We start from the raw sequence: 24,939 nt of genomic DNA on the forward strand, positions 1-24,939 counted from the left end.
TCTTCTGCTCTACTTAGAAAACACCAGGCACAACACATAAGGCCCACAAGTTCTAACTTTTGCACCTCTGCTGAGGCAGCATAGAAGAGAGCAGATAGGATGACAAGCACAATCCTTGGAGCACAAACTGTAACATGTTACTTCTGACCTGCCTGATTCTCCCAAGCCCGCCTGTCCACAGACAGGGTCAATGCACTTCAGGAAGACACCATTAGCAAACAGGCCACCACTGCAAGTGTCAGAGAAAAGGATTATATTGAAGAAAGGACTGCTTCAGCTTTATCATGTTGCCAGATGGTGATGAAAACATGCAGGGCTGTCTAGTCATGGGCTTGAATAAGTTCAAGCACAGAGAACTGTGCAGTATAACCCAGGGGGTAGAAGCCTGAGTATGGAGGGGAAGGAATTCACAAGGGGACACAATGCCAAGCTCTGCTCAGGTGTGCAGCTGGACCAGGCAGGTAGTGTTTCACTGGCCATGGCAATGAACCCTTGGTTGGGTCAGAGCTTATCAGCTAGCCTTCTTAATTGGCCCTATACAGTCCAAACAGTTTTCCAGAAAGCCTAGTTCATGAACCTGAGGTGGGTAGTGGTGGACAGATTTAAGAGACTCTGAATGGTCAGGACTTGTGAGGCAGAGGTGGATCTCAGTGAATTTGAGGCCAGCCTGGTGTATAGAGCGAGTTCCAGAACAGCCAGAGCTACACAGAGAAACCCGGTCTTGAAAACCAAAAATGAAACAAAATAATAATAATAGGGGGGGGCAGCATGGGCCTGGACTCTGGATATAAGTCAGGGGATCTGAACTTTGCCTGGGGTGCTAGGGGGACTCATGAGATCCTCTGACTGAGTTCTTTTTCGTGGACAGCATGAAGGATCTCTGCCCCACACCAGGGTCATCCTTCACTCTATTCTCACAAAGACAAACATTCTGGTAGCTCAACAGGAGCCTGGCAAACACTCAATAAAAGCTTTAAAAGTGTTGTTCTCACCCAGAACACCATATCCAACTTAACTTCCTTCTTATTCCGATCATGGCCCTTCTTTAACTACCCAATGGAAATCTCTCTGCCCACCTCCTTGCCTTGCCTAGTTTCTCTGTACCTCAGGAGACCATTGCCTTGTCTAAGTTGGGTCACCATCTGAACAGGAATTGCCAGAGCCAACTCCTGCTTAATGTGTTACAGCTGCTTCTTCAGCTCTCAGCAAGGGAATGGGCACAAAGTACTGAAATCAAACTGTCCACTTTAGCCTGTCTGCTTGTTGTGCTTGCCTCAGGCTCTCACTGAACAGCAGATATGACTAGTTCATCTTCTGTTCTAGTTTCAGGTGGAGATGTCTGACCATTTCTGCCTCCATACTGCAAGGCCAACTAACTCCTACCAGTTCTGCATTCCAGCTGTGACTAGTTGACACCATCTGTTCTCAATACCCAAACCAGCTGAGGCCTGGGAGCAGCCGGTCTATGCCCCAGAAGCTTCCCTTGGTTCAACCAGGTAGTAAACTGCAGCAGCAACCGGTGGAGGAAATAAAGGCAATTGTAAAGGTTCTGAGGCGATACCAGTCCAATTGACAGTGGTAGCTGCTGTGGTGGGGGTGGGGTGGGCAGGTTAGGGGGTGTGTACTGGGGACAGGGCTTTAAGGAGAGCAGCAGAGTGAAGAGAACAATGCAGCTACCAAGTTCTTTACATAAGCTGCTGGTCCAGTCCCCACCCCCAACAGAACCAAGAGATCAGGGCAGGTGCAGCTGTTGGTGGTGGTCGGGGGAAACTCCAAGGAGATGAGGGGGAAGGGAGAAAATTCATCCTTAATCCCAGGACTGGCTGGCACCAGTCACCCAGAAGTTTCCGGTCCCTGCCTCTGGTGCTGAGGGATGTCCAAAGTCACCAGGGCAGCTTGTATTTGGTGGCTCATGCCTATATAACACCGGTATCAGGATGCCGAGGCAAGAGGGCCATAGTTCAATGCTAGCCTAGGCCACATAGTAAGTTCAAGGTCAGTCTGAGCTCCTCCCTAACCCAAGAGCAACCAAAAAACAAACCTAATCCTACCACCACCACACACAGCCCAGCAATCAGTCCAGAGTTGGAGCAGTCTGATTAGAAACCGAAGTAGGGAGAACAAAGCCTAGACAAGCAAAACAAAACTCACAAACCACTAAGACCCACTTTTATAACCACCTCCTATAGACTGTGCCCCTTCCTCTCAGATGTGGAATGGAGGAGAAAGTATGAGCAGGCCCCACACACTGTTCCTTGAACTGCAGAGAAACTTGATCCTACTGCAAGGGGACTCATTAAGCCGCTCCAGGGAGCCCAGAAAGGCCAGGTCCATCAACAGGGAATCAGAAAAGCAGGAATTTCTCTGCTAGTGCCCCAGGAGGGCCAACTCGATTTACTAGGCATAGGCCACAGTCTAGTCATATGACCAGGGACAAGCCCCGCCCTGAACCTCAGCTTCTCTCTCTGAAAAGAGAAAGCCTAAGACACAGCGGTAGTGAGCAATCAATGAGCTTCCTCGCTTAACATACTACCTGGTCTAGAAGGAGCATCAAGGAGGGGGATGGGTCCTGGTCTCAGGAGCTCCTAAGGCAAAAGTCAGGATGTGTAGATGCTTGTTTGGTCTCAAAAATACAACACTGCTTCAGGGGACATAGAATTAAGGCCCAAGCAAGCAGGTTGGGCCTGGAAAGCTAGGAAACATGACAGGCTGTGAGGTCTCGTCTCTTAAGGCTTGAGCCCTCAGGTTCCGGCGCCAGAAGGCTGAGAACGAACACAGGACCCTAAAACACTCAGGTAAAGTCGCTGGGCTGTCTCCATGCAGGGTGGGCGGGGTGGGGGGTGGGGTGAACAGGGACCATCCATTCGGAAAACACGATGTTTAAGCTAGGAATCCGGTGCAGCCCCCGCAAACTCCCATCCACCCGCTGGCCGGTCCCTGCTAAGCTTTTGCCCGAGGCTTCAGAGGAGAGGCGTGGGAAAGAGAAAAGCCCCAGGTTCTGACTCTGAGCAAACATTTGGGGAATGGGGGGGGAGCGTAGATCCCTTAGGTCACACTAGTTTTTCCTCACCTGCTACCACATCCCCACCAGCCTAGCCCATAGGCCCTGCACCTCCTCCAAACCCCCAACACTCCGTCGTAGTCCCCAGCCTTACCTGATGACCCCCCGGATGTCGCTCACCCCCACATCTGAGTCCTGACCTCGCGTGACCCCCTGCAAACATCCCTGGGATCTCCGATCCGCCCCCACTCGAGCAGGCTCCGCCCACACCCACCGAGTCCTACTTCCCGGGCTTTTCCTTGCTGCCCCCCAAGGCCTGTAACCTGACCCGCATACTCCCCTCCCCTGTGATCCCAACCTGCTGGCTCCGGCAGTCCCGGTCCCCTCCGGGCCCTTTCCCTCAGGCAGCACAACCCCCCCTCCCGCCCTGGACAGCCTGAGGCCTCCCCTCCCCCTCCGGCCTCGCCCGCCGCCTTCTCACAATTACCCCCTCCGGCCCTGCGACTTCCAGGAGCCCTCGACCAGCGCCTCCCTGGGGCCGCCTCAAGCCCCGCGGGCCAGGCCCGGGGCTGGACGCTGTAGGCCGCCAGCTGAGGCCCAGCCACCTCAACGTCGCCCTCCCGCCGCTGTCAGCATCGCGGACTCGGCTTCTCGCTCCCAGCCGGGCGCCCCGGGGCCTCCCCTCTCGGCCCTCGGCCGGAACCTCGGATGTCCTCGGGCCGCCCCGGCGGGAGGAGGCCGGAATTGGGCCTGGGGCGGGCCATCTCACCTGCGCTGTGGCCGCGCTCCGGGGCCTCCCGGCGGGCTCCGCAGCGGCAGCTGGGGCCGGGCCTGGGCCCGGGGCGCGCCCCCCTGCGCCTCGGCCTCGGCCTCCGCCTCTGCGGCCTCCGCGGCCTCCGCCTCAGCAGCAGTGGTAGCCGCGGCGGCCATTCATTGTGGGCCAGGCCGCCCCAGCCGAGCGCCGAGGAAGCGCACGGCGCAGCCGGCAGGGAGGAAACGGCCTCGGCCCCGCCCCTTAGGCAAGCTTAGCTGCGCTCCGAGCGCTTTAGTTCTCACCGGCTTTTTCCTTGAGGGTCTCTGTTCTGTAGACTGTCTAGTTAGTTGCGTGACTATGGGACAGGTTGCTCTGTTTCCTGTAAAATGAAAACAGTAACGACTGTTGTTTTTTCAGACAGTTTTAAGCTCTTTATGGAAATGAGATTTCAGTGGAACCGAGGAAACACGCTCAAGATCATTCAGAGGGAAGTGACTGAATGCCGAGATTTTAAATGTAGGCTCAGAAGGTCAATAAAGCTAAGACTCAGGGTGCTTACGCGATGTCAAGTTATATTAGCATTTTGTACTAACTCGGATAACTATGTTTTATAACGTTAAGGCAGTCTGACTACTTTTCAGATGGGGAAGCAGAGTCAAATACAAATAGTTCGAACTGGAGAGAATACTCAGCGAATAAGAGTATGTACTGCCCTTGCAGTAGAGAGTTAAGTTCCCAGCACCCCTGTCAGGTAGCTCACAACTTTTGCCTTTAACTGCAGTTCTAGAGGACCCATCAACTCTTTGTTCTTTGGGGAGTTGTACACAAGCGCAAATACCACACACATACACAGAGATGAGGATAAAATCTAAAGCAAAACAAGTACTCCGGGCCTGGTAGTTACTGTCTGTAATCTCAGCATTTGGGAGACTGAGGTAGGAAAATCTCCCGAGAGTTCGAAGCTGCCCTGGGCTACATAGTGAGTTCCAGCACTAACTCTTAGTTCCAGAACTAAAAGTACCTTCTACACCCCATTGAGAGAGAGAGAACTTGCAAGGCAAGCTGAGACAACTCACATCACCGATGGCCACATTTCCCTGCCTTCATATATTAGGCCAAAACTCAGAGGGCTTACTGTCTAAGTCGCTCCTCTGCACACTTCCAAGGCATTCGATTTTTTAATCTTTGCTCTTTCTTGGAAGTTAAGATTCTTGTTTACAGGTAAGGGAAATGAGAGCCCCTGGATTATGTAGTGGGACTGAGATTCAAGGCCAGTGAATCCTATTCCAGAGCCTGAGTTGACCTGCTAGGTGTACATACAAGGAGACAGCTAAAGGTGTCAAGTTTCTCCGTCTTTTTTTCCTGAAATAAATAGTACTGAAACTCTTGTAGAAGAATTGCTCTTTTGAAAACTTCCCCTGTAACATACGCCGCGCACTTCCTTTCCTGTTAGAATATTGATCCTTGTCGCTCACCGTGAGTGGTCTCGCTAATTGGCCAGTTGTTGTCATGTGACGGCCCGCCCCCCTTGCCAACATGGCCGCTCCCAGGTCCTAATGCGTGAAGCGTGCATCTCGACTTGTTGGGTCCTGTGAGCAGAGAGGTGAAGCGTGTCGGGGTATGTGTGGGTGGGTGGCTGGTGGGGTGGATCTGCGCCGCTGGCCTCAGGCTCTGCTGGGTCCAATGCCTTTGGAAGCACAGGCCTTAACGAGGCCACGGGGTTTTAGTTACTAATTTATAGATGTGTAGTGCACCCCCACCCCAGAATAAAGCACTCTGACCTCCCCGCATCCCTCCCCTTCCCTCGAAAACGGCAGGAGGATTGAGGCGGCCGTGGATGTCCCACGCGAGGACGGTTCTGTGGCTAAGCTGCCCCCTCCGTCTGGCCCGCATTCTCTGTAGGGCTCAGCTCATGAAACACAAGACCCAGAGGTCGCCCTGTCCGCCAGCGATGGAGAACGGCACACAGCCCTGTGAAGAGCACCCTCCGGCGGCGACTGTCACCGAGGGCGCCGCCAAGATCGTCTTCCCCAACGCCAACGAGGTTTTCTACAACCCGGTGCAGGAGTTCAACCGGGACCTGACGTGAGCAAGGGTCAGGGGTCAGCTTGGCCAAGGGGTGTGGGTCAGTGAGGTAGAAGATGTTCCGAGAATATCAGTCTGGCATGCGTGCTACTCAAAGGCCAATATTCGGGAGAGAAGTTGTTAGGGAGGAGTCAGCTTTAATCCAAGGCCCACATCTTGAAAGATGAAGGTGACGGGAGGGGGTGGTGGTATTGTTAAGGGTCAGGGTCATACATGCTCGTGTTCTTGGACGTTCAAGGCCTGTGTCTCTCCCTTCCCTCCCCTTACAACTCCGTGGTGGACTTGAACTTCTTGTATTTGTATTCACACACCTTGTTACTTTTCTGCAAGTCAAATTTCACACCAGTTAAGGACCGAGGGCCGACTTTGCACAGGTCACCATCAGCTTTTCTGGGCTGAACAATATAAAGACAGAACAGTTAACATCTTAGACCTTGAGGTGGGTTTCTCCTTATTTAGAATTTGGTGCAACAGGGAGAGGACTTTATGGACTAGGGAGGGACAACAACCTTTTAAGAATGTTAAAGGGCAGACCAGACCTGGCCACCACTAAGGAGCTGGCATACAAGAGTTTGCAAGTTGACTCCACCCTCCCCTCCCATCCCCTTCTCCAGATGTGCTGTGATCACTGAGTTTGCTCGAATTCATCTTGAAACAAAGGGAATCCAGAGTAAGTGGAGGTTTGGGCCTGGGGGTGGGGGAGTGGCACATAAAGTTTACTTCCCACTTCACTCATGTCTTTCTTTGGAGTTCTGAAAGGCTCTAGGCTCCTTTTTCTCCTGGGGTTTCGGGAAAGACTATTGTGTGTATTGTCAGGGTCTTGACAATTTGAAAGTTAAGGTGAAATTTCTTAAAAGGAGCATTGACAGCCTCTGGTTTTTGCCTGGGTGACTACAGTCAAGGTACCAGGAGAGAAGGACCTGCAGAAAGAGTCTGAGAACTTGTCTGAGCAAGAAAAGGAAACGGCTGAACAGAAAGAGCTTGAAAACCTCGACCCAGGAGACCAGACTCGGACAGCTGCAGTTGGTGAGATCTGTGAGGTAGGGCTGAGTAAGAGGGGGCAGCTTGGGGGTCTGGGTGATGGGAAGGAGCTGAGGAACTATAGAGGGTAGTTGTGGAAGATCCACCAGGGCCCAGAAGAAAGATGGAGACCTGAGCGAGCGTCAGCCAGCAAGACAGCTCCCCCGTAAAGCACAAGCCAAGAAAGCCTTGAGACCATGGTGGAAGGAGAGAACTGACTCAGTAAAAAGAAGTGAGACATCTTTGCTTACTTCTAACAGGAAGGTCTACGGGTACTGGAAGGCCTGGCAGCTTCTGGTCTACGCTCCATCCGATTTGCCCTAGAGGTTCCTGGTCTCCAGTCTGTGGTTGCCAATGATGCCTCTGCCCGGGCTGTAGAGCTTATAGACCGAAACGTGCAGCTGAATGGTGTGACACATCTTGTACATCCCAACCAGGCAGATGCCCGGTAGGTTGATTGGCCATTGTTGTCATTGGTGCTGGAGATGGAGCCCAGAGCTTGACTCATGCTAAGCAATAGCTTCCAGTAGGTTCTAGTCAGGCCTGCCCAGAGCCTGCAACTTACACCTGGAATAGGGCTCCCTGGGGACAACCCTTAGCTCTGTTTAGCCTCCAAGGAAGACCTTGGGTGGGTTAGCCTCTTTGAACTCCCTTCCTTTGTTTCTAAAAGAAAGTGATTTTTCAGGAGTTATACAGTCTATTTTTTTAATTTTTTATTTTATTTGTCTGTGTTTGAGAAAGCACCAGCAGGTCCTCAGGCTTGTGTTGGAAGTGCTTGTACCCACCCAGCCAGCATCTAGATAATTGTCTTCTGAGCCTGTCGTGTGGCAGAAATATATAGTCCAGAACTGGCTTTGTAACTGAAGGTGACCTTGAACTTTTTGTAATTTTAAAAAAGACGTACTTCATTTTATGTGTATGAGCGTTTAGCCTCTGCATGTGTGCTGGGGCCCTCCAAGGTCAGAAGATGTCAGACACCCTGGAAAGGGAATTAGTTGTGAGCCATGTGGGTGCTGGGAAATGAATTCAGGCCCTCTGCAAGATCGACAGGTGCTCTTAACCAGTGAGCCAATTCTCTGGCCCTTTGCACATTTTAAAATTACATTTATTTATTTACCTATTTGTTTAGTTGTATGTGTGTATGTACAATTTGCAGGAGTCATTTCTATCTCTCCATATGTGGGTCCGGGGATAAACTCTGGTCGTAGGTGGCCCTGACCTTATGTATCCTGACTGATCTGAAACTCTGCAGTCTGCCTCCCAAGTGCTGGGATTACAACCACCCCTGGCTCTTGACTGCATTTCTGATATTTGGGTCTTTACCTCAGTGCTAGGATTACAGGTACGCATTGCCACACCTGGTCTATTTAGTGATGGGGATTAGATGGAGCCTAGAGCCACATAAGCACTGCCAACAGAACTACATCTCGAGCACCAAAGCCCTTTGGTGAGATCATGTAGCTCGAGCTGGCCTCTAATTAACTGTGTAGTTGTGACCTTCAGCTACCGATCTCCTGCCTCCCCCTTTGTGCTAGGATTATAGGCCTGATTTGCAGGATTCTTGTTATTTTCAATCAGGGTCTCACTTTGTAGCCCTAATGGCTAAAAGTCATAGAGATCCAGTTGCTTCTGCTTTCCTACTGCTGGGGTTAAAGGTGTGAGTTACCACACAGGCCCATAGCAGGATTCTTATAAGTGTGTTGCCCAAGGGTGTATTGTACAGGATGTTGTTTAGTGGTGAAAACTTCTGCCGGAAGGACTTGGTCTGTTTTGACACATGATCTGACCAATTTGGACTCATGGTTTTCTTCAGTCTTCCAAGTAGCTGAGATTATAGGTGTATTCTGGAGTCACTAGGCTCCAAAAATCACTTTCTTTTCTAACATCTTAACCTTGTAGTTACACTGCCAACCTCTCTTGCCTCAGGCTGCCTTTTTGGAACCTGCTCCCACTGTATTGCCAAATGCCTGCCCTTGTTTTTAAACTTTAAATATTGTATGTGTATAATTATTTTGTCTGTATATATCCATGTACATGAGATGAATGTCTGAGAAGAGGACATTGGTTCTCCTGGGACTGAGTCATGAGTCATTGTGAGCCACCTGTGGGTGCTAGGAACTGAATGTGGGTCCTCTACATGAGCAACAAATGTCCTTAATCACTAAGCCATCTCTCCAGCTATATGATTTTTGTTTTTGTTTTGTTTTGATTTTGGATAAGTTGTCACTGTATAGCCCTGACTAGCCTGAAGGTAACTAAGTAGACCTGGATAGCCAGAACTGACTGAGATTTGCATGCCTCTGCCTCCCAAGTGCCGGAATTAAAGGTGTGCACCACTAGCACCTAGATGCACACCTAGCTTTTAAAAACTTTCTGTGACTATAATGCTATTTGAACAATGATATAATTTGAGTTTTGTTTCAAAAATCAGCTTTTTACATGTATTTATTTGTACAGGGTACACTTGCCAGAGCTCATATGTAGAGGTCGGGACAGTGTGAAATAGTTGGTTCTCTTTCCACCATGTGTGTCCCAGAAATTCAGGTTGTCAGTTTTGGTGTCGAGAGCCTTTACCTGCTGAGTCATGTCTCTACACCCTCTCAATGTATTTAAAAAGTTTTTATTTATGTGTTTGTGTGTCTGTGAATGTATATAACTTTGTGCAGGTACCCACAGAGGCCAGAAGAGGGTGTCAGATCCCTCAGTACAAGTTAGAGGCAGTTATAAGCCATCCATCCATCCATCTTGTGTGCTGTGGACCAAACTTATATTCTCTGGAAGAACAGGAAGTGCCCTTCTGAGCCAGTTCCCCATCCCTCCCTCCCCTCTGCCTTCCCCCCTTTTTTAGGCAGGGTCCTACTGTGTAGCAAAGGAAGTCACAAACTCATGACAGTCTCTCACCTCAGCTTTACAGCTATAGGGGTTACATCTGTATGGTGTGATGCTTGCATGTTGTATGTTAGTTAGCCTTGCGTTCAGTTGGGGAACTGATGACTAGATTGCTTTAACAGTACAGGTGTGGCCGGGTGGTGGTGGCACATGCCTTTAGTCCCAGCACTCAGGAGGCAGAGGCAGGGGGATCTCTGTGAGTTTGAGGCCAGCCTGATCTACAGAGCGAGTTCCACTACAGGCTCTAAACCCATACTGAGAAACCCTGTCTCGAAAAACCAAAACCCAAACAAACAAAAGACAGTACTGGTGTGTACCCATGTTGGTTGGGCTTCATTATTTACTTTTGTCATGAGAGCATCATGGGGTACACTCACGCAAGTGAAGACTGTCGTGTCTGTCATGCGAGCACTCCCTTCTGTGTCCTCTAAGAGCACCAGACATGTAAATGATGCACAGGCATTCATGCAGATAAAGCACCTGTACATCTTAAACAAATAAATGATTTTTTTTTTAATGTCACCTGGTAAGAGAAACTAATTGCTGTTGGTTGATCTGACTTTCAGCCAGGGTTTTTTTTAGCTCCCTGGAGTTTCAGGTGTATGTGTTACTGAAACTGGTTCTATTCAATCAAATTTTTGCTGCTGTTTGTTTACATGAGACATGGCTGACCTTGAACTTGCAATTTTCCTGCTTCAGCCTCACAGTATTGGCTACACTACCAGGCCTGACACAGACCCAAGTTCTTGCTTCATTCATTCATTCATTCATTCATTCATTATTTAATGTGTATGTGTGGTCGTATGTATATTACAGCAGGCAAGTAGTGGTCAGAGGATAACTTATAGGAGTCGATTCCTTTCCACATCCTGGGATCTGGTGATCAAACTTGGTTTGTCCAACTTGGTGATGGGTGTCTTTGTCCACTGAGCCATCTATATTTTTTATTGTGTGTGTGTGTGTGTGTGAGACCTGTGAGCACAGGTACCTGAAGGGGTCAGAACAGGGTGTCCAAAGTCATCATGCTAAGTCATCTCAGCATTGGGTACCGAGAACAAGCTTGAGTCTTCCATAAAAGCATCTTTCTTTCTTAGCCGCTGAGCCACATCATCAGCCCCTACAGTGTGGTTCTTTATGGCTACAAGAGCCAAGGGACTGTACTTCATATTGGCTGTTATTTGTCAGGGTTATAGGTAGGGAGACTGAGACCTGTGTAAAACAAAAATCTTTTGGTTACCAATGGCCAAAGGAAGCCAGGTGTAGTTTCAAATGTTTTTAATCCCAGCATTAAAGGGAAGGAAAGGCAGGTGGATCTCTGTGAGTTTGAGGCTAGCCTGGTTTACATAGTCAGTTCCAGGACAGCCAGAGCTACATAGTGAGATCCTGTCTCAAATAAAATAAAACCAAACAAACAAACAAAATGACCAAAGGGGATGTAGTTTAGATCAGCATTAGAACACTTGCCTAGCATGCATGAGACTCTGGGTTCCATCCCTATGGCTAAAAAGTATAAAGAAACCCCCAAATGACTAATCTGGCCTCAAATTGAAGACCAAATCACTGTGCCATAGGGGATGGGGTAGGGGCTTGGTTTAAGAGGCTGAGAACCTGGATCCCTCATATCTAGGATGCTGATGTACCAACACCAAAAGGCATCTGAGCGTTTTGATGTCATTGACCTGGACCCCTATGGCAGCCCTGCCCCCTTCTTGGATGCAGCAGTGCAGGCTGTGAATGATGGAGGTGAGGCTAGCCCATAGCATCTAGAATGCCCAAACAGGTGTAGGGTCAGGGTGTTTGAGAGTCATCACTGCCCCTCCCCTCCCCACAGGACTTCTGTGTGTCACCTGCACAGACATGGCGGTATTGGCAGGCAACAGCGGAGAGACATGCTACAGCAAGTATGGGGCCATGGCCCTCAAGAGCCGGGCCTGCCATGAAATGGTAAGAGTCCCCCCCAAGCCATCCTGGGGGTTGGGAAAGAGGCTGTGAGCATTCCTACACTGTTCCTCCCAGCATACCTTCCTATACTGATGACCTGCTCAGTGCCCTGGGATGGCCAGGACTGGTCTATCCCAAGCTGTGACATGACTGGCAAGCAGATCCTTAACATCCCTTTTCAGTGGGCAGAGTGGTTAGGCATTGTTTCCTGCTAGCATTCTATAGTATAACTTAAAAATATCTGTGTTAGGTATGGTAGTGTATGCCAGCACTTGAGAGGCAGAGACATGTGGATCTTTTGTGAGACCAGCCATGGAAGTCAGGATAGGTTCCTGAAGTTCATTATTTCCTTCCACCATTTGGGTCCTATATCAGTCTTGGTGGCAGGTGCTTTACCCACTGAGCCATCTTGCCATCCCAAAATGAGGGTATTGAGTATCCCAAGCAGGGATCCTTCTGCAGCTACCTCTCAGGTGCTGAATTACAGGCATAGCACTCAGAATGAAACTAGGTTTTCACGTGTCTGGGAATGGACCTTGTGCATACAAGGTGCTCTGCCACTGTGCCACACCCCCAATACAAGAAGCTGTGGTGTTGGAGGTCTGAAACAGGCTCTCTTGTAGCCTAAACTGGCCTTGAACTTGCTATGTAGCTGAAGATAACCTTAAACTTCAGATCCTCCCACCTCCACCTCCCAAGTGTTGGGACAAAGAAAAACAAAACACAAAAACTTAAAGAATGATTTTTCAAGGTATGAGTTCTATTCCTGGCTTAGTTGGTGACTCTGACTTCACTTTTCTGGGCCTTAGTTTTGCATCTGCAGAACAGGTATGGTCATGGCACCTACCTGTGTCATTACTATGGGAGAGTAAATAAATGGTGGGGGGAGGCAAAGGTGACATCCTGTCCTTGTTCTAGTGTGAGCCTGGACAGTGCCACCACCTTTTTCATGTCAGAGGCTCCAAGCTGCCGCTGATAATACTTATTGTCTATAGTGAAGGCATACTCTCAGCTGTGCAGGCTGCAGCCATGTGGTGTCTGCTACCAGCACACAAACTATGGAGGAACTGAGGAAGAGAAATTCTCACTGCCAGCCTCACACAGCCAGGAAACATGGGCTTAAGCTCAGTTGCATTTCCAAGTTTGTTCTTCCTAGTGCTGACTCTCACCCCTACCACCAGGCCCTAAGAATTGTGCTGCATAGCCTGGACCTGCATGCCAACTGCTACCAGCGCTACGTGGTGCCACTGCTCAGCATCAGTGCCGACTTCTATGTAAGGGTTTTTGTGCGCGTTTTCACAGGCCAGGCCAAGGTTAAGTCCTCAGCCAGGTAAGCCCATAGAGGGAACCTAATGAATTGAGGGAGGAACTAAGTCTTGCCCCAGGGGACCTTGGTGTCTGAAAAGGCACTGTATTGTCTGAGGGAAGAGTTGAGGTGTAGTGACCACATCAGGAGCTCACGGCCTCTCCTGATCTTCTACAGCAAGCAGGCCCTGGTGTTCCAGTGTGTGGGTTGTGGAGCCTTCTACCTGCAACGCCTTGGCAAAGCGACAGGAGACCCTGGCGGCAGGTGAACAAGGGCGTTTTGGATTGGAAGGATGTCCTAGGTCCCTACTCTGCCAGTAGCAGCTTCTCCTCAAACTGTCTCTCCTTGCAGGATCAAGTTCTCCGCGGCCTGTGGTCCTCCAGTGACCCCTGAGTGTGAACACTGTGGGCAGCGACACCAGGTGGGCCCAGGTCAGAGAAGGGCAGTGAGCCCAGGGCCCCAGCATTCATGCATTTATTCCCCTTGCTCATCTGTATCCTGTGTGTCCACAGCTTGGAGGCCCCATGTGGGCAGACCCCATCCATGACCTGGACTTTGTGGGCCGAGTTCTTGAGGCAGTGACCACCAATCCTGGCCGCTTCCACACCTCCAAGCGGATTCAAGGTGTCCTGAGTGTTGTTACTGAGGTATGAACTGGACGTACACGGGGAGGATACCCTTCTGTGCCCTCCTTCCTGCCAGCACTCCATGCTAGTTTATCCTCACCTCTCAGGAACTTCCTGACGTCCCTCTTTACTACACACTGGACCAACTGAGCAGCACCATCCACTGCAACACACCCAGCCTTCTGCAGCTTCGGTGAGGGCCTTTGGGGGCAGCTTGAACCATCAGAGTCTAGTGTGTGCATAGGGCAGAGCTGAGAGGACATGAGCCCTCCAGCGGGCGCTTTGTCTTTTAGTTTTTAATGGATGTGTGTTTTGCGTGCACATGTATAAGTACACCATGTGCATGCAGTGCCTAAGGAGGCCAGGAGAGGGCGTCAGATTCCCCAGGACTGGAGTTACAGAGGGTTGTGAGCTGTGAAGTGGATACTGGGTTCCAAACCCCGGGGACCTCTGCAAGAACTGCAAGTGCTCTTGACCACTGAGACATCTTCAGCCTCCGGCAGGTGGTTTTGATCTCATAGTCAGTGACATGCTTTTTTCTTGTGCTTTTCCACGTGACCTACTTTGGGGTTTATCCTCCCCTTGTGGTCTCTGTTCACCCAGGTCAGCTCTCCTTCACGCTGGCTTCCGAGTCTCTCTCTCCCATGCTTGTAAGAATGCAGTGAAGACAGACGCTCCCCCGCTAGCCCTCTGGGACATCATGCGTTGCTGGGTGAGGGCAAGTTGACCCCTTGATTTAAGGCAAAGAGGGCAAGGAAGGTATGGTGGTGGCGTAGGTGCACTTCACGTCTAGCATCTCCTCAACCTCTGTCCCCAGGAGAAGGAGTGTCCAGTGAAACGGGAGCGGCTGTCAGAAAGCAGCCCAGCATCCCGAATTTTGGCCGTGGAGCCCAGGTATGGACATACATGACTGGGGGACAGGTATAACAGGCACACGTGTGCATCACAGAAGACAGACACTGTCCCACCTTCTGTCTTCATTCTGTGCCCTTCCCACTCTGTTTATACTGTCTGTTCAGCCATACATACCTGTGAGTATCTGGGTCAGAAGACAGAACATAGAACCTTCCGTGGCTGGCTCTTTCCTCATTGCCGCCTGAACCCAGCACATAGTCTGTCCCACCTGAGTGAGGCCCTTTGCCCAGGTCACTACAGAGAAGTCTTGTGGACTGGGCCACCTTGTCAAACATTGCATCCTGACTTAGAGCTTTTACCAAAACAATTACTGAGTGGCATGTTCTGACACGGTATATTTTATTATCTTTATTTCTGTGGTGCTAGGGATGAAACCTAGAACTTGCGCATGCTGAGCATGTTCTCTCCTGGCCACACCCCTAGCACTCGTTACTTCTGATTTATCTTATTTGTCTCTGATGCTGTAAAACCAGCTTCACGGGACAGATCCAGGCCACTTTGTCAGAAATTCACTATGAAATTCAGGTGTTCCTGACTAATGGAACAACTCTGAGCCTGGTAGACCTGTGGTGCTGCCTCAAGGTGTGCAGGTTCTGGGGCTGTCTGTATTCACCCTGCATGCTACCTCCTTTCTCCACCCATTTGTGCAGACTGAAGGCCAACTTCAACATCCGGGAAGACGCCAACCCCAGCTCCCGCCAACAAGGACTCAAGCGTTTCCAGGCCAATCCAGAAGCCAACTGGGGTCCCCGGCCCCGAGCCCGGCCAGGGTAAGTGGTAAATGTTGCAGAGGTGGGGCTTGGCGAGGACTGGGTTGGGCAAAGACAAAATAGGGTACCAGTTCCGGTCTCTGCACAGGGGCAAGGCAGCAAGTAAAGATCCAGAGGAGAGGCGGAGGCTGCTTCAAAATAAACGGAAGGAGATAGCTGAGGACCCAGTCCAGAGGGCAGCTCGCCTCAAGACATTTCCTTGCAAACGATTCAAAGAGGTGATTCTCTTCTCCCACCCTCCCTGCCACCGAGTCAAGGGACAGGCTGACTGGCACAGCTAGGGCCAGGGACTAAAGAAAGAAACCCAGTCATGTGCTCACAGCCTGGTGCTTTACACCCTCCATTTCCCTCTAGGGTACTTGTCAGCGAGGGGACCAGTGCTGTTACTCACACAGCCCCGCAGCACCTGTGGCTTCTGCTGATACTCCCCTCACAGACTGTCCAGAGACCATCACCAAGATCTCTGCCAAACCAGAGGCTGCTGGTGGAGGCGCTGCTGGGCCAGGTGTGGACTGAGATAATAAAGAGATACCACTTTCTGCTGGTTGTCATTTTGAGTGGGGAGGCTGTCTGTCTGGGGGTTGTTGTTCCTGACTGACTTGCAGTTTTGTCTGTCTGACATGGAAACTGAAGTGTCAGTTCATCAGATGGCCACAGGGCGGCAGCTGCAATCATGCTTGTCGGTCACCCGGACTGCCTCCCCTGACTATCCAGGCATTTCCTCCACCTCCCCAGCACCACACAAGTTCCCCTGCAATCTCTTATTGCCTGGTGTCTTGGGCCCAGCTCTCTCCAGTTGGTGTGGTGGCGGAAACCAAACCGGAAGCAGGCACTCTGTGCATCCGCTCCAGACCAGGTGCTTCCTGCCCTGCCTGCTTCTCAATAAGGGTTTGCTTGCTGAGAACACAGGCAGAGCAGGCAGTTGCTGGGATACCCAGAGACGAGACTCTATCCCCCTCCCCTAGAGTAGGTTAGTAATGCTGAAGCAGTACTGGGGGCGTATGCACCTAGCTATAAAGTGAGGCTCCCTATAACAAGCTCCTCTGGAGGAAGTGACTTTAGCACTTTAATGAGGCCGGATGGCCACTGAGTACCTCCCTGAGTGCCTACAGTAACCAGATACGTTACATGGGACCTTACACCAGCCTATTGTACCACCTGGAGTTCAGCATCTCTTAGAAGCTTTTTTTAACCCCAGAGACTGGGTTTCTCTGTGTAGCCCTGGCTGTCCTAGGACCAGGCTGGCCTCAAATTCAAAGATCCGCCTACTGCCTCCCAAGTGCTGGGATTAAAGGTGGGTACTGCCATGCCTGGGCCTCTTAGGAGGTTTCAGCAGGCTTTCCAGGGTTTTTAAAAAGATTTATGTACATGGCTTTTCCCTGCATGTATGTATGTGCACCATGTGCTTCTCTGGTACCCTCAGTGTTGAGAGGGAGTAGGATCCCCTAGAACTGGAGCTAGGATGATGATTGTGATCAGTGTGTGGATCCTGGTAACAGAACCTGAACCCTCTGCAAGAGCAACACATGCTCTTATCCACTGAGCTGCCTCCAGTTCCCGGGTTTCCAGAATTCAGAGTTTTCATTCCAGAGTACCTGCCAGCAAGGGACACTGCCCAGTTGTGGTGTGGCCTAGTGATCTGGCATCTTGGGGAGCCTTGGAGCAGCTTCTGGAAAACTCACATGGCTCTGACATTCTTGAACCCACCCACCCCCTTGGGCTTGGAAATACCTTGGAAGTGTCACAGGGCTCAGCATACCTGTGCAGCAGTGTCAGGACACAATAAGGCCGCATTGCCAGAACAGTCTCTCTGGAGCCCTATTCCTGGGAGGGGGGAGGGGGATAGCCTGCAGGGTATGTATAAAAAAGAGGAACCAGGCTGGAGGCTGGGGCCCTTGGGTCATGGGGCCTCAGAGGACCGGAAAGGGGCCCCTTCCACCCCCATCAGCACAGACACTGAGCAAGGGTGGGGTTCAAAGCCAGAATTACCGCAGAGGACACCAGAGACAGCCTTGCCTCATTTCCTCTTTGCATGAGTTTGATTCCAAGGGTCTCCTGAGGGTAGGGTCTTCCAGTGCCTAGGGGAGTAGTAAGCTCTGAGGGGTGACAGCCGTTCTGGCCAGGGTGGGCCAGGAGGTGCGCTCTCTGTGATGCCTGCCTGCTGGTTTCCTCTGGGGTCAGCACAGCTCCTTATCAGGCGCAGCCAGGCAGTCAGACCCTTATCTGCAGAGGCCCAGCATCCTCTGGCCTCTGCGCCAGGGGGTAAGAGGGAGGAAGCCAGGCTGTCCCGGGGGCGGGGGGAGGGCGGGGTGGGGCGGTCCAGGAGGTGCTCACTTTCTCTTGGGGTTACCCACCACGACACCACCTCCTAGACTGTTTAGGCCCTCCGGAGCCCGGGAGGTGGCGCAGCCCAGCTCTGAGGCCCAACGGGACCACCTGGGGCACACTAGCCGGACTGGACAGTGGAAACCACCTCCTGACCTGGGTTGACAGCCCTGACCACACAGCACTCCTGGCTTCAAGAACTGCTACAGGGTAAGAAAGACGCTTTGAAAGTTAGGAGGGAGAGTCTGTGCCTGCATTGCACTTGTTAGTTCATTTATTCATTCATCAGCTGGGCCACACTAAGAGCCAGGGGAGCTTCTCCAGCTGGGGAAGACAGGCAGAGACATGGGGAGTCACACACTGGCAAGACACCCCAGACCCTGCATCCCAGCAAACATGTTAAGTAGGGTGCAAAAATCTGGGTGCTGATGGGTTAGGGTTGGTTAGAGGAACCTTCAGCAAGGGTAGAGGCTCCTGGAGCAACCATGGAAAGGTGGCAAAGGATGAATTTTGGAATTTCAGGGGATCTCAGAGTTAGTTAGGGGATCCCTGCTGTACCCCCAGCTGCAGGTGGGAGAGATTCTGAAAGATGGGAAACTGGCTCAGAGGCAAGAAGCCTTTTCAAACAACACTAAGCAGGCACTCACAGGGTCAATGCTGCCTAGCACCTAGTAGGCTTTTGTGGAGGTGGTCCCTTCTTCACATCCTTGCAGTTGCTAGGTCCACTCATCTGCCTTTGACTACTGAATTCCCAGTCCCTTTAGTTCGTCAAGGTGCTCTCATATTGGAGGACTCAGTTAGGTTAAACACGTCAAAGAAAGATGGGCTGTGGCCTTCCCAGTAACTCCACTCCCTCCCACAGGTTAGCATTCCATCCTTGGAGTTCATGTGCCCACCCCAGGCCCAGGCAGAAGTGGGTTCCGCCATGACTGAGAAAGTTGAGATGATTCGTTCCTCCAACCCAGAGCCTGCTCCTCTGCCAAAGCCAGCCTCACCTGGGTCCCCCCCTGCAGAGGTGGATCACCAAAACACGTGCACCCCCTGGTTGCCTCCAGGTGTGCCAGTGATAAACCTGGGTCATAGCAGGCCTACAGGGGCAGCCATGCCCACCACAGAGCTGAGTGCCCTTCGGCCCTCCTTCCTGCAGTTAGCTGCCTTGGGAACAGCTCCACCCACCCTGGCCCTGCATTACCACCCCCACCCCTTCCTCAACAGGTCAGTAGGGAGCTGGGGTTGTGGGCGGTGCTAAGGGTGGGTAGTGGGAGTCTTTGTCTACCAAGGTGTTCATGACACACGACCCCTTACAGCGTCTACATTGGGCCAGCAGGACCCTTCAGCATCTTCCCTAATAGCCGGCTGAAGCGAAGGCCAAGCCATGCTGACCTGGACTTGGCTGAGGGTGAGTGTGTGTCAGTGTGTGTACTTTGAGTGTGTGTCAGTGTGTGTACTTATGGCTGTTTGCAGCCCATGTCTGCTTGACCTGTACTTTACCACAGGGAGAGGTGGCTTACCCCTGTAATCGAGACTGAGGCAGGAGAATAAGCTCAGAAGCCAGCCTGGGCTATGTAATGAGTCCCCAAAAGCCAAGCATTTATAGCTAGAGTCATGGTCACAATAGGACATAACAGCCACAAGTTTCCACAACCCGAAAACATAGTCATGAAAGAGACAACCTTGAACTAGGATCACACAGTTATGAGACCACAGTCAACCTCAGAACCTCAGCCACACACACAACAGCCACAACCACATGGCATGATCCCACACAACCACAGCCATCAGATAGGCCACCAGTCAGCCACAGGCTCACAGCAGGCAAGAAGAGAACCTCTGAAAATCCAGGAACGCGCTCCCTTGGAACGAGGCCACAGGATGGACTTCTTAAGGGACCACATCGTTGTCATCAAGGAGTCTCAGCAACCCTTGGGTTCAAGCCCCCAAGTGGGCACTGGTGGTGTTCAGTGAGGACAGCGTGGGTGCCCTATGGTCTCTATGCTGATGTTATTCCTTGGGTCCTCAGGGCACCAACCCCAGAAGGTGGCTCGTCGCGTGTTCACCAACAGCCGAGAGCGCTGGCGGCAGCAGCACGTTAATGGCGCCTTCGCGGAGCTCAGGAAGCTGCTGCCCACCCACCCGCCCGACCGGAAGCTGAGCAAGAACGAGGTGCTGCGCCTGGCCATGAAGTACATCGGTTTCCTGGTGCGGCTGCTACGAGACCAGGCGGCTGTGCTGGCCTCGGGCCCCAGCGCTCCTGGGCCCCGTAAGCCGCCCGCGCACCGGGGAATGGAGGGTGGTGCGCGCTGTGGGGCCCGACACAGGCTAGAGTCTGCACGCTCGCAGCCCGTGCTTCCTGAGGACTGCGATGGCAACCCCAGTAGGTTGGTGCGACCCATCAAGATGGAGCAGACAGCTCTGAGTCCTGAGGTGCGGTGACCCCAAATGGTGCCTTGCCTGCTGTGCAGTGGACTACCTGTAAAAGGGACGGAGGTTGCCCATATCAGGAAACGCCGTGCGGTTCTGGACGGGTGATCGGCGGCGACTCAGGGGCCCTTCAGACTTTTAAGGAAAAATTTCCACAGGCTTCTTGAGGTGGCCTTACCACCTTCCCTGGGCCGAGGCTAGACAAACCGACAAAGCGAAGTGACTATTGGATCTTTAGGGGTGCTTAGAGAGGTAGAAAGGGGTCTGGACGCCTTCTCATCGGCGCCCCCTGCTGGAGGCGGGACGCCCCTGGGCAGTATGTGGGAAGACCCACCCCATCGAGCCCAACTGGTTGCACTTGATCCATGATCCTGTTAGCCGCGTTAACGAAGACTCAGACACTCTGGCATTTGTTTTTCTTTATTTCTTTATTTCACATACACATTAGCCATTCAATGGAGAAGCCGGAGAGAGTCAGGCAAAGATGGTATAACAGAAGCGCAGTGACGGGGGTGGGGTGGGGCGGGGCGGGTGAAGAGGGGACAGACGGGCTGGCTGCCTACTTGCATTCCGCTAGGACACTGAAAACCCAGAAAACAAAACAGACAGTAAACTACCCTTGTTTCTTATGTATCTCAGTGCAGAGACGGGGGAGGGGAGGTTGGAGGGCAGAGAAGGGAGACCAGGCTGAAAGAGGAGCAGAGGGGGGACGCTAAGGGGGAAGCACACCAAATCCATTAGTACTATATATAGAGATACTCGTATATACTGCGTTTCTTAGCCTAAGAAGAAACTTGTTTGACGGGACGGGCGGCCTTTGCGGTCCGCGATGCTGGTGCTGGTGGGGCGCACGGATCTCCCAAGAGGGGCCAAGCGGGGGGGCTGGGCCCGGCTGGCTTGCGGGGGGGGGGTCGCCCCGAGGGTGGATGGGGTGGGGGGAGCAGAGGTGGGGTTGGGGTGCCCCTAGGGCTCTCGATTGGGGGACAAAAGTTCTTATAACTTTATTGCTCCTTTATTTTTCTCTCGTGGGGGGGTCCGTTCAGCACGGTCGGGGTGGGGAAACGGTGGGTCGTCTGAGCCACCCGGCCCCTCTGGGACCCAGAGCGCGGCGTCCGCTCCGCCAGCACGGGGGTGAGAACAAGGCACTAGGTCGGCCGGCCAGCGCGGGGGCGGGTGTGTAAGGCAGTCGACAGGGCTGGTTGCGGGGTGGGGTGGGGATGTGTGCCGGGCTGTGTGCGTGCGTGCGTGCGGGCGCGGGCCTGGGCAAATCGACCTGTCAGCGTGGCTGGACCTGTCCTGGAGCATCGAGCCTCCCGGAGGGAGGGGAAGAGTGGTGTTACGTGGGAAGGGGTTGGGGAGGAAACTACCAACTTGCTGAGCGCGCTCCTGATTAATGCTGGTGAGGGTCAAGTTGGCGTCTGGCTCAAAGAAGGGCGCTCTGAGTGGGGAGAAGGGAAAAGGGACGTTTGTTCGTTGACATTGACCTCTGCGGAGGAGGGGGTCGGGGACCCCCACCGCGCCCCAGTGCCCGAAGGGGAAGGGGGCGAGAAAGGGGAAGGGGGCACCCAGGGAGACCCGCGGCCAGAGCAGCCCAGCTGCGGGGCGCACGCCGCTGTCCCGTTCCGTTAAACTCAACAAAGAAGGGATATGCGTGTTCCTAACAAGTGCAGAATATTTAATTGATTCATAAACGTATGTATAATAGTTTGTGGGTTTTTTTTAAAAACGTACTTTATAATGTAATAAGCACCAGGGTTTTTATGTTTAATTATCTTAAAAATAATTTTCTCTCGTCCTTTTCCTTTTGATTTTGTTGGTTTTTTTTTTTTAACGTCGAGGTGTTTTTTAAAATATAAAATGTGAACGTTTTCTTCAGCCCTCCCACCGAAATCGAACGACAAAACAAATTAAAACCCCAGATTATCCTCATCAACGCAGGAAAACGGCAAAAAAAAAAAAAACCAACCAATCAACCAACCAATCAAACAAACAAACAAAAACCCAGAGAACTATCAAAAAAAAAAAAAAAAAAAAAAAAAAAAGAAAGAAAGAAAAGGAAAAACACTCAGCTTTCATCCCCGCTAAGGGCAGGGCAGGCCCAGTTCTTTTAGCGTCCCCAGAGCCGCGAGGACATCACAACAAAAATAGAATTTTTTTCTTAATCTCTTAACATACAAAGATAGGAAAACTCTCTGATGCATTGCACTTGGTTCAATGAAAACAAAAAAGTTAATTTCCCCTATATTTTTTGTGGGTTGTTTCCTCTCCTAACACGTCCCCACATCTGTCGCCCTCATCGACCCTCACCTGCCCCTCACTTGGGAAAGGAGCACACCCCCACCCCAACCCGGTCCTCCCGCCTGGCACCTTGGGCCCCTGGGCCCAGCTGGCCTGCAGCTTCTGACCTTGTCCGGGGCGTGTGCCTCGCAAACCCACAGCGCTGGCAGCCCGACTGTCTTCGACCACCCGAAGAGGCAAGAGGCGCACGCGGCCGGGCAGGGACCCTCTCTCGATAGCTCTTAGCTCTGACCCTGTTTAGCCAACCGAACTGAAAAAATCATTGCACTTTGACCGCGCGTCACGCCCGGCCCGCCCGGCCCCCCACCCTGGGACTCCCTCCCTTCGCACAGGGAGGCCCCTCGCGGGATCTCCACCCGGGCTCTGGACGCCACAGGGGAGGGCTTCACTCAACACAGCGCACCTGCCTAGACAGCCGGCTCTCAGCCCCGAGCTCCCTGCACGCGGCCATTCGCCTGCTCAGGGCCGCCGCAGCCTCACCAACTAGATTCTCAATAAATAAAGCCCACAGCCCACCCCCACGTGGTGCAATGTTGGACCGACTTTTCGGAGGATCCTGACCTGTGCTTTGTGTTTTCATACCGGAGAGGCGCAAGGCCTTGAGAATGGGCCTGGGAGGGGAGATGCAGGGAAGGAGGACTAAGGCACAGAAAGACAAGCCAGAGGGGCCCAGTCACCCTGGAGGGGGGCTGGTGTGCTCGCGTTCCCCTCCCTCCCAGGGGGCTTCTCAAGACCCTCTGGACAAGCCTCCACCATCATCCCTTGCAGGAGGAGGGGGCTGGGAGGAAAGCTGCTTCCTGTGGTGTGTTACGAAATTGTTCCCAAGTTGCTCAAACAGAGGAGGAGTTCCCAACTGCAACAGCGAAAGACCCGAACAATGACTGCCCCACCCCTAAATAAAGAGGAAAGACGTTACAGCTAAAATCTAGGGAGAAGTGGCCATGGGTGTGATGGGAAGGGAAGGGGACCAGAAAGCTCCAGAACACTCTTTTAAAAGGATGATACCCCCCACCCTTCACAGGAACTTAAAAGTCTTGAGAGCAGGACGCCTACCTAGCGCAGGTGGAGGCTGCCTTGTCCTCGCTCGGCTCCAGGGCCCTTTCTGCTCCACTCTCAGCCGGCCCTTGGAGGGCTGTACGCAGCAAGGGCAGGGGCAGGGCAGAGGGGCGGAGCGAGGGCACCTGCATGCAAGGCTGGGGTGCGGGGCGACCTGGGGCCGACTCCCTTCACTAGGGGCGTGGCAGAGGGCAGCTCTCACGGCCTGCGGGGATGGTAGAGGGTGCCTATGCCGGGCTGAGCCGTCCAGTCCAGAGCATTCTGACTTGTTCCTGTGTGCTATACAGTGGGGGTCCAGCCCGAGAACTGCCCGTGTGGTTCAAAGTGGGGTGGCAGAACACCTTCCATTCTGGCCTCAATGCTGAATTCAGCTAGCGCTAAGGAACATCCCTTGCCCACCCCGGGGCCATCCTCGCCTGGTCCAGAGCAGCTGGGGACAGAAGCCTGAACAGAGGCTCCCAGGAAGGGCGAGAGGGAAAGGAGGGAGGGGCGAAGTCCGGAGGTGAGCTCGAATGTCTACTTCCACCATCTTTACGAGCTGTTCCTCTGGGCTCCTAGGGAAGCTAAGTCCAGCGGAGGGTGGGAGGAAGGCAGTCTTGTTGCATCCTTTCTGTTTGTCCTTTGCTTAGCAGAGTCCGCTTAGCAAGCTTCTTTCTGCTTGGCTGCTGGTGTACAGCTCCGCTGAGACCCCTTCTGAGGGCTCCCAGAACTGGGCTGCTTTGGACCGCAGGGGTACCCGGGCTGGAGGAGGGAAGGGCTGAGTGGCTGACGACGTCTAAGTTTTGCTTTTCGGTGGGGCTGGGCTGGGGGATATTTCCATGTCTCAAAATTTCTTCTCCCCCCTTTTGAGGAACCTCTTTTTTTTTTTTTTTTAATTTTGTTGTTTCTTTGTTGATCTTAATCAGAGGAACCAGGACTGAAACGGACCAGAAAAAAAAAAAAGAAAAGAAAGAAAGAAAGAAAGAAAGAAAGAAAGAAAAGCGACAATGAGAACAGCTGGGTCAAGTCCCAGCTCCCATCTCACCCCACCTGGCTGTATGATCCCCAACCTCTACAGTGAGCTTATGAGGAGGGTCCAGGGTGCTGGGCAGCTGACCCCAACAGAGGAAGGCAGCTCATTCTCCCCACCCTCTGAGGGAATCCCCCCAGACCCAGCCCCCAGTGCAAGAGTCCAGCTGGCCTTCCCGTGGGCACTGTGCCCAGCGGGTGGGACCCCCATGGCTGGCACTGGCAAAGACCTGGGATCTGGCCATGTTTGCAATTGTTTAGGTTTTGTGTGGGACCTGGAAGGTGGGGAGGATGCTAGGCTGGGGCTTTTGTACCCGCAGGGGTTGGGGGAGCAGGGTGGGGGTGGCCCAGCTTGAGTTCTTGCTGAGTTTTCTTTCTGTCTCTTTGGATTAAAAGCAGAAATTCACATCTGTACATCCCAGCCAATGTCCTGTCCCTCAAGCTGAAAGGCTGGGGGCAGGGAACCACATGGCTTCAGTTCCTACCAGGGCCAGGCCTGGGGGAGGGGGCCAGAGCCCACCCAC

General features: G+C 52.5%; 4 protein-coding genes across 13 annotated transcripts in view; 2 read left to right on the forward strand and 2 right to left on the reverse strand.

Moving 5' to 3' along the window:
• Positions 1-3,914, reverse strand: part of Nacc1 (nucleus accumbens associated 1) — a 16,455-nt gene extending 12,541 nt beyond the window's left edge. Inside the window, exon 1 of the mRNA XM_051194971.1 lies at positions 3,771-3,914. The gene's annotated coding sequence lies outside the window, so the exon portion shown is untranslated. The remainder of the gene's footprint in view (positions 1-3,770) is intronic.
• Trmt1 (tRNA methyltransferase 1) lies at positions 2,569-15,844 on the forward strand. Of its 4 annotated transcripts, none has more exons than XM_051194967.1 (17): positions 2,569-2,795; positions 5,658-5,840; positions 6,455-6,510; positions 6,738-6,880; positions 7,121-7,308; positions 11,377-11,492; positions 11,581-11,693; positions 12,872-13,020; positions 13,174-13,260; positions 13,348-13,417; positions 13,509-13,643; positions 13,730-13,815; positions 14,226-14,334; positions 14,440-14,516; positions 15,188-15,307; positions 15,396-15,525; positions 15,662-15,844. In XM_051194967.1, exons 2-17 carry the CDS (start codon positions 5,668-5,670, stop codon positions 15,821-15,823), a joined length of 1,914 nt encoding a protein of 637 aa, XP_051050924.1. In that variant the 5' UTR covers positions 2,569-2,795; positions 5,658-5,667; the 3' UTR covers positions 15,824-15,844. The 4 variants fall into 4 exon arrangements, with proteins under 4 accessions (XP_051050924.1, XP_051050925.1, XP_051050926.1 ...); XM_051194968.1 differs by lacking the exon at positions 2,569-2,795 and adding an exon at positions 5,212-5,373; XM_051194969.1 differs by lacking the exon at positions 2,569-2,795 and having other exon boundaries at positions 5,556-5,840.
• A 1,820-nt stretch (positions 15,845-17,664) lies between these two features.
• Lyl1 (LYL1 basic helix-loop-helix family member) lies at positions 17,665-20,462 on the forward strand. The gene is made up of 4 exons (XM_051194982.1): positions 17,665-17,842; positions 18,495-18,847; positions 18,940-19,031; positions 19,653-20,462. The coding sequence occupies exons 2-4, from the start codon at positions 18,519-18,521 to the stop codon at positions 20,063-20,065; spliced, it is 834 nt and encodes a 277-aa protein (XP_051050939.1). The 5' UTR covers positions 17,665-17,842; positions 18,495-18,518; the 3' UTR covers positions 20,066-20,462.
• Positions 20,463-24,189: 3,727 nt separating this feature from the next.
• Positions 24,190-24,939, reverse strand: part of Nfix (nuclear factor I X) — an 89,488-nt gene continuing 88,738 nt past the window's right edge. For all 7 annotated transcript variants that reach the window (XM_051194979.1, XM_051194975.1, XM_051194972.1 and 4 more), the window contains one exon: positions 24,190-24,323. Coding sequence is in view for 4 of the 7 variants with exons in the window: in XM_051194975.1 (XP_051050932.1) it covers positions 24,309-24,323 (15 nt within the window). In the remaining 3 variants the exon portion in view is untranslated. The remainder of the gene's footprint in view (positions 24,324-24,939) is intronic.

This window comes from Phodopus roborovskii, unplaced genomic scaffold (genome assembly GCF_943737965.1).
Source record: "Phodopus roborovskii unplaced genomic scaffold, PHOROB, whole genome shotgun sequence".
NCBI lineage: Eukaryota > Metazoa > Chordata > Mammalia > Rodentia > Cricetidae > Phodopus > Phodopus roborovskii.

What these genes read in the sequence shown, in the direction of transcription:
- Trmt1 (XM_051194969.1), top strand. Translation starts at nt 5,593, where the DNA reads ATGTCCCACGCGAGGACGGTTCTGTGGCTAAGCTGCCCCCTCCGTCTG. An exon ending in GAGTTCAACCGGGACCTGAC is followed by an intron (nt 5,841 to 6,454) that starts GTGAGCAAGGGT and finishes CCCCTTCTCCAG; the next exon opens with ATGTGCTGTGATCACTGAGT. An exon ending in ACTGTGGGCAGCGACACCAG is followed by an intron (nt 13,418 to 13,508) that starts GTGGGCCCAGGT and finishes GTGTGTCCACAG; the next exon opens with CTTGGAGGCCCCATGTGGGC.
- Lyl1 (XM_051194982.1), top strand. Translation starts at nt 18,519, where the DNA reads ATGTGCCCACCCCAGGCCCAGGCAGAAGTGGGTTCCGCCATGACTGAG. An exon ending in CCCCACCCCTTCCTCAACAG is followed by an intron (nt 18,848 to 18,939) that starts GTCAGTAGGGAG and finishes GACCCCTTACAG; the next exon opens with CGTCTACATTGGGCCAGCAG. An exon ending in TGACCTGGACTTGGCTGAGG is followed by an intron (nt 19,032 to 19,652) that starts GTGAGTGTGTGT and finishes TTGGGTCCTCAG; the next exon opens with GGCACCAACCCCAGAAGGTG.